This window comes from Cyprinodon variegatus, unplaced genomic scaffold (genome assembly GCF_000732505.1).
Source record: "Cyprinodon variegatus isolate N-32 unplaced genomic scaffold, C_variegatus-1.0 Scaffold3193, whole genome shotgun sequence".
Lineage (NCBI taxonomy): Eukaryota > Metazoa > Chordata > Actinopteri > Cyprinodontiformes > Cyprinodontidae > Cyprinodon > Cyprinodon variegatus.
Window position 1 is genome coordinate 1 of NW_015153646.1, and position 8,496 is coordinate 8,496.

An 8,496-nucleotide genomic window follows, 5' to 3' on the forward strand; every position below is an offset into this window, starting at 1 on the left:
AAGAGCTGGTTATATAGTCGGGTGAGCAGGTGAATCTGATGTGAGCTGAAATCAGAACAAAGCAGAGCTGACAGGTATGTTGAATGATGAATTAAAGTAGCACTAGTGCCACGAATCATGAGAAATATACTGGTGGCATGCTCAGATGATTCCAGAGGCTATGTAGGTAGGGGCTTAAATGCCTCTAGAAGGGTCTCCCAAGGCAAATCAGGCTCTGAGTGACTTGTCAAGTAGACATTGGTTCAAAAAGCCTCTTTGACAACAAAACAATTCATGCAAGAGACATCTAACCTGGGCATTGTCTGAATGAGTACTCTGAATGAGTGACACAAGGCCCCTCCCCAGACCGGAATCTGACTGAGCACATCTGGGACATAATGTCTCCATTCATGCACCAACATCACATTGCACCACATACTGTCCAGGAGCAAACTCATCAAGAGCCACACACAATACTGAGCTTTATTCCGACATTTATTAAGGACATTAAAATCAATTTGGATCAGCCTGTTGTGTGTTTTTCCACTTTCATTTTGTGTGCGACTCCATTGGTTAATAAGTTGTATTTCTTTTTGATTTTTATGTGATTTTGTTGTCAGAACATTCAACTTTGTAAAGAACAAAGTATTCAATGAGAATATTTCATTCATTCAGATCTATGTGCTTTTTGATTGTTCCCTTTATCTTTTGAGCTATGTAATTGACAGTATATGAAAACTTACAGACTTAGCAATAGTTGAAAAATAAATAAATTACACCTTGGGGCCATGCCACGCACATTTTAAAAATCTGATATTAAGATATCTACCTTTAATAAACAAGGGGGTATTCACTCGCATTTCTTTACTGACTTATGTTATTAACCTATTTATTATCAAATAACTGTTTTTCTGAAGCAGTTTCTAGATAGTGACTGCATAATAGGTTAGTGCCTAACTTCACACATACACAAACATGAAATACAGGCATACCCCCGATCACACGACTGATATTCGTCACATAACCCAAGCTGAATTGGATTTAGAGACCAGAATGTATTGCTTACTCATAGACTGTGGTCACCTCGCATGATAAATCTGACAACCATAGATGTTATATTTAAAAGTCAGCTACAGAGTGTTTATTTTTCTTCCTTCTGATGTTCAAGCACACACATTCTGGACATGCTTTTATTTAAGTGGAGCAGCAGACCTTTAGCCAGTGTCTGGTAAAGTGACAGTAAATTCCTCTAGATCTAAATGTATTAGCCCTTCATTTGAGGAGGTAAGTAAAATCATCTGCCTATGGAATAAGTATTTTTGATACTTTAACAAGATTATTTTATATACTGTGCTTGAGATAATAGAGAGTTCTTCTTCTTTCTTATTTTTAATGAAAAAATCGTATCACTCCATTTACAGATCATTTTACTTACCCTTTCGAATCAAGTGCAAATACACTTAATTCATACACTGTAAAAACTATCTAGAAATAAGAAAAAATTCCTTAAATTAAGTCTTTTTACTCTTAATTTGAGTAGGTAAATGAGATGGTTTGCCAATGGAATGAGTATTTTTACTCTTAAAATAAGATAAATAGATTATATGCACTTGAAATATGCAATTGATATTTCTTATTTTAAGTGTAAATTGTCTTGTTCCATTGGCAAAATGTCTCTTTTACCTCCTTAATCCAAGAACAAATGCACTTATTTTAAGAAAAATTGACTTATCTAGATTTAATTTTTTTCCAGTGTAAACATTTTACATATTTTTGGTTCACTTCTCGGAGCGCAGAACTGCCTCCAATTAATTTTCACAAATTAGGCTTTCAAAAGTTTATCAAACCATGACATCATCTGGCCATAAAATCTGATTAACTGTGAAAGGGTTCCAGTTTTGGGTTGATTTACTATTTGATAGCAGCAAAAAAAACGGCTAAAAATATATAGTCGCTGTTTGCACAGTGATAGAATGGTATGGAAACATACTCTTACATATTAATTAGCATAGCCCCTGTTTAAATTAAAGCAGTTTTGTGAAGATATAATCTGGAAAAACCAACATTTAAATGTCCAGTACTGTGTGATCGCTTAGCCAAGACATTTTTCAGTGTCTCTCAGTTTTCCGGTTGAAAGATGGCAGCTTTTTAGTTTGCCACATTTCATCTCACTTTTCAGCATTAGATAACCATGGAGAAAAAGACATAAAAGTCATGGTAAAGTAAAAAACCCATGACCTATAGGCCCACGTTTTTAGGGACACATTTCTTCTGTTTTTGCTGCTAAGATGACATAAGCTCCACACTGAAGCTTCCAGATCATATAACATTTTCCCCCTTTTTTAATGTGTGTTCACTATTATTACAGTAAATATGGTTATATTGATAAAAACAAGACTAAGACGAAATGCAAGAGATGCACATTTTTTATTAGACTGGTTTGATAAGTTTCTAATGTATGAATAAAAAGGGTAACTCTAAATCTGGGAAGAAACAGTCTGGTGACTCTCACATGACAACTGTAGTGTTCTAGACGCCAACATGTGAACTCAAAGCATGGAGAAAGTGTGAAAAACCACTAAGTTATTAGAAACAAGCTTTCTAACTTTTCAGACTAAAAAGCTGGTAGCAGGAAAGGCTTTTGCTCAGTTAAGTTTGGTGATTAGAGAGGTATCTTCTCTGGATTACAGCTTTGGTTCCTTTGGTCTTTAGTTTGTTTTGGGCTCCAAAAGGTGGCCTAAAAAGAGCGGGTGAAAATTCAGCGGTTAATTTTTTTTTCTAAAGGTGCTATATCTTTTAAAGCTATCGTTCTAAACTGCAAAATTGTAAAAACTGGGATTAAAGGTAGCAAATGAATAGAGAACCAGAGGAGTCGATCAAGAAAAACAACCATTTCAAACTATTAAATAATAGATCCTGCAAAACATTTCTATTTTCTTTGTCCCCTTGCATTTTCAAATTCCTTTTGCAAAAACATATTTTTGATTGACTCTTTTACTAAGTTAGTATTAGAGTAACCCAACAATAGCTCAATAACAAGTTAGTTACAACTTAGTTACAGTTTAGTTACAGTATATTAGGAGTTTAGTGTCGACGTATCAATGGTAAAGTTCTCGATTAACAGTTTATTTCAGTTTGATAACAAGCATTTAACCTCTTTAAATAGGTTAAAAGCTTATTAATAGTTTGAGAACAGCTTATTTTATAAACAATGTAGCTATGGATTATTAACAGTACCGTTTATTAACAAGGTTACGCCAAAGTTAAATGAATAAGGAAAACCATTAGGAGAATGCAGAGGGACCAGTTAATAAAAGGAGAGAGAAAAAAATGTAATTGAAGAAATTATTTGAAAAGGTGAAAAGAAATAAGAAAAGGATTAAAAGGATTTCCCTCTTTAACTGGGCAACAAAGAAAGGCATGTGTAATCAGAATTATAAATTGTGGTTTTAAATTGTACATTTAGGCAAAAAAAATTTGAAAATTAACTTATCGATTGCAATATCTATAACTGGATATTAAAAAATACAATTTACATTCCTCTCTCACAATTTAACTGAAAGGGGGCAATGCCGTAATTATCGGTAAGCAGAGGCAGCAGTTGCTTATGGGCCCTAGACTTCTTAGGGGCCCCATCATTGACACCTGACAGGCCCCCAACTTATTTGTCAACTAGGTCGTCTCTTTGCAGATGTAATGGTGCAAAAAATTCCTCTTAAACCCAATGTATTTGAGTATTTTATTTTTTACACTACGACTTGGAATTATGTGTAATCCAGAGCGCAGATTAAAACCATAATCGTTACGGACAGTCGGCCTCGGCAGATGGCGGCTCACACTGAGCCTGCTTCTGCTGGAGGTTTCTTCCTGTTAAAAGGGAGTTTTTCCTCTCCACTGTCGCTACAAGCATGCTCAGTGTGAGGGATTGCATCCGCGTCAATGGGTCGATGCAATCAACTGGTTTTCTTTAGATAGAAAACTCTGAATCAATTTGACTGTATGATCTGGTGAGCTGTACAGTGCCTTGAGATGACATGTGTTGCGAATTGGCGCTATAGAAATATACTGAAATGAATTGACATTACAATGTGTTAGCGACAATGGATCCCAAAAAGAGGTACTTAAGCAGATTCCAGAAAAGAAAAAGGAAAGAAGAACCATATCTTGAACCTTTATCACGTGTTGTACTTCATTGGGGCCCACCCAGGTAATGTTCTTTACGGGCCTATTGTTCTATTGTTACACCATTGAAAGTGGGGCATTACAAAAATGCTTTTAAAATTAGATGTTTATTCTATAATTTAAACATTTCATTTGGAAACTGATTATTTTCTTTTGAGTGACACTCTTGTTATGAAATAAAAGTTATATTTACGAGCAATAAACTACTACGATATAAAACCAAAATCATAAAATTCAATATCATGACTTTTTACAACAATTATGGTTAAAGGTTTTAAAAAATAAGCTTTAAAGTCAAAAATATTAAATTAAAAACTCATGATTAGGGTCAAATAAGGGTTAAATTAGATTTAGGAGGGGGGGGGGGGAATCCTAAATCTAACCTTTTAAAATAACAGGAGCTTTCTTGCTCCTAATTATGACTTTTAACATCATAATTTCAACTACTAAGAATCCCTTATGATATACAATACAGCAGTTTGTTTTTTCTTTGAAGTGGGAGAAAAGGAGTCCTTTAGAGAAAACTGGGATAAATTACATGGAAGAAAAATGTGAACAAAGATCTCTTCACTTTTTAACTAAAGCGTGTAAACAGTTTGCTGTGGTTAAATCACGGTTCAGTCCTGCTTTTATAACCGTGTAGCCATGTGAGCTTATTTACGCCCATAAATGAGCCAATGGCGGACAGCCTGAGTCACTGACAGGTCTGACAGCAGACAGCTGGGTTTTATTCTCCATCCTCAGCTCTGCCTCTGCAGCCAACATGGCCGAATCCACTGGGAACGACAAGGCAGCGGTGCGCATCGGATATATAACCCGAGTCCAGAGCTTCAGCGCCTGCCACAGACTCCACAGGTACTCTACACACTGCTACCAACGTTTCTTTTTTTTAACGCCAGAGAAAAGACGGGCTGAAATAAAACAGCGCTGCTTTTTCCTGAAATGCACGAGGGGAAACAAACGTCACGTTTAAACTTCACGTTACGTAATATGGGTAGAAATCAAATACGATGGATTTGTGAATACATTGACAGTTATGGGTTACAGAAAGAAAGAGCATATATGAGCAAGCTCTTCTGGGACTTGTAGTTTTTATTTGATTTACGGAGCTTTAATGACGCTGGAAGCTCGATCCGTTCTGCGCATCCGCATCCAGATAAACACCTGGGTCGTTAAGTCTTTGTTAAATATACCTAAATGACGTTTTCCCTCACCCAAAATAGTAAATGTGCTACAATATAATATCTTAAATGTTAATAATCTCTTTCTTGTGAAAATAAATGCCTTAAAATCCTTTATTTTATCAGTCGTCTCTGCCCGATCTGCACCGGAAATGGGATCAAACGCAACTTCCGGTGGTTAACTTTTTCGGTCTTTGGATTAACACATAAATCTAGTCTTTTTGAGTTTTATGTTTTCGTTTCGTTTAACCTTATTGTATATAGTGCGTTTTCTATAGAAAGAAACAACTAAAATGCAGATAAACATGGTTTAATAATATTTTGGATGGAGAAAATGTAAAAAGCATAAAAATTGTCTCAAAAAACTCATAACACATTTTTTACATATGTGTATTAGTTTTCTATAGTGAGTTACGGATAGAAATAAGTAATTTTAGTTGCATAATGACATTATTTATGGACACATTTTTTTTTTTCCACTTAAAGTCAACAATAATATATAAAACATATAATTTTTTACATATGTGTATTAGTTTTCTATAGTGAGTTACGGATAGAAATAAGTAATTTTAGTTCCATAATGACATTATTTATGGACACATTTTTTTTTTTCCACTTAAAGTCAACAATAATATATAAAACATATAAGTAAACAAATATGCCAGGGGGTATGTTACAAAAAAATAATAAAATCAGGTGGAAAGACAAACAGATTGACAAACATATGCGCTGGGGAGTGTCATTTGTGCATATGTATGTATACATATATACATGTATATATTCTACAAATAATATTTAGGACACATTATTTATGGACTCGTGTTTCCGGGACAGATTGGGTAGTGACAGATGTGTCGTTAATTGTGTCGGAAAAATACATTTTATTTGTGGAGTAATTACAGAAAGCCTCAGTCATAAAACTAACATATTCAATTGCAAATACATAAACATTTTTGTGAAATAAAAATTTTTAAGCTGTAAAATGACAGTTTTTTTAGGCTTTACAAAAGTTTTATTGTAGTTTAAAACTGCCTAATTTAGTGTTTAGTGACACATCTAGTTACATTGCATTGCTTTTGTGTGTGTGTGTGTGTGTGTGTGTTATATTAGAAATAAGTATTAGTATTACCCTCTAGTAGTTTTAAATCTGACCATATGTTATCCTTAAAGGCAGCATTTTTCAACTGGATTATTTTTATGGAGTACACTGCAAAAACAATCTAGAAATAACTACAAATTGTCTTAAATTAAGTGAATTTGTCCTTAATTTGAGTAGGTACAGTACATAAGATGATCTGCCAATGGAATAACACTGTTTACTCTTAAAATAAGATAATTAGAGAATATGCTCTTGAAATAAGACACAGCTATTTTTTTTTACTTATTTTAAGTGTAAATTGTCTTGTTCCACTGGCAAAGTGCCTCACTTACCTCCTCAATTCAAGAAAAAATGTTACTTATTTTAAGAAAAAATTACTTACCGGTATTTAGATTTAAGTTTCTTGCAGTTTATGGATGGAGTATGGATTCTTTCTAATATGCATATTCTGAATCATTTTTAAGTGATTACGTTGCACTATGTGGAATGTGCTTTTATGCAATAATGTCAATAACCCCTGCCCATGTGTTTTTTGTTTGACCTGTGCTATCAGAGCACAAAAACCCTACTGTAAAAGCTGAAAAGAATCAGATTCCAACGAGCTGTTGTTCATATATTTTCTGCAACTTTTTCCAGTCTTCACCTGAGTGATGAGGAGAATAAAGAAGTTTACGGAAAGTGCAACAATCCCTATGGTCATGGACACAACTACAAAGGTTTGCTTAGCTTCCTCACTCCTAGACTGTTACATAATCCATACATAGTTTCACATTAAGCCAACTCTGTTTTCTCCGTTTCACTTGACTATTGTCCTTTTACTCCACAGTGGAGGTGACTGTGCGTGGAAAAGTTAGTATCAAACAAGTATTTCTATAAAAATCAGAGTAAACTGAAACTGATTTTAAAAAAGTATCCTGGAAATGTGTTTGCAGATTGATCCTGTAACCGGCATGGTCATGAACCTGACGGACCTAAAGAGGTGTATTGAGGTAAGCCTATCCTAAACACACTCTCCTCACTCAAAATGGAAAGACATTGATACATTTTATCTCCATTTATTTTTTATTACAATTTGTCAATTGGCTTTTTTTTTTTTTTTTTTTTCTTTACAATTTGCCAATAGATATCAGTTATATCAGATTACATGCTTTATGTAAAAGATATTTTAAGGCACCTTTTTCTATCAGACTTTTGATCAACTAATCAAAAAAGAAATCAACACATTTATTTATTAGCCAAATAAGCGTTAGTTGCAGCTCTAGATAGAATATTCCCTGCTAAGATGCTAAGGAAAATGGTTGGTGCACTGTAATTGCAAAAAAAGAATAGAAGGTTTTGGAAAACATGGGTTAAGCACAATTAATCCATTTATGAATATGTTGAAAATATCAGAGGATTTACACTCCTCCAATCATCATAAAGACTGAAAATGTCACACTGGACCCCAAACTTGGATTCTGTTCTTCTCCAGACTCAGGAACCTTGATTTCCAAATAATAATAAATATATAATAAATATAAAATAAATACAAAATGAACCTTTATCTGAAAAGAGGACTTTGGACGATTTAACAGTTATTTCCCAGTCAGCTCTTGGATGGGATTTTCTTTATAAGGATTTTAGAGGCAGCTTTTGCCTGTGCAACATTTCCCCCCCATCATATTCTCATATACTTGGATTTTTAACAAGACATAATTGGCTACAGGGCTGCTCAGTGACACAGTGGGTAGCACTGCTGCCTTGGAAATCTTTTCTGATGCTTTTTTCTTTTTAACCCATGTGGCTTAAAGATCTCCTCTCAGCCGCTTAGCAAGCAGGGAAATGGAAGGTCTGGAAGTGAAACTAAAATAAATGGTCCCCGCTACAGTGAGAAATCAATTGATAACCTCAACCAATCACAAAAGACGGTCCGTTGTAGACGATTGGTTCCTGACACATCAGTCATGGTCGTCTGCGTGTCCCTTCCCCTCTGTGCAAGTACCCTGACACATGAATGAAGTGACCCTCCAATGGTTGTGCAGGACACCATGGCTAGCCGCTGTTATGCTACATTCA

At 34.7% G+C, this 8,496-nt stretch overlaps 1 protein-coding gene across 1 annotated transcript; it reads left to right on the plus strand.

The window, feature by feature from the left end:
- The first annotated feature begins 4,836 nt into the window (after window positions 1-4,836).
- LOC107081163 (6-pyruvoyl tetrahydrobiopterin synthase-like) lies at window positions 4,837-7,496 on the plus strand. Its single transcript, XM_015369362.1, has 4 exons — window positions 4,837-5,016; window positions 7,078-7,157; window positions 7,268-7,290; window positions 7,374-7,496. Exons 1-4 carry the CDS (start codon window positions 4,925-4,927, stop codon window positions 7,443-7,445), a joined length of 267 nt encoding a protein of 88 aa, XP_015224848.1. The 5' UTR covers window positions 4,837-4,924; the 3' UTR covers window positions 7,446-7,496.
- The last annotated feature ends 1,000 nt before the right edge of the window (window positions 7,497-8,496 follow it).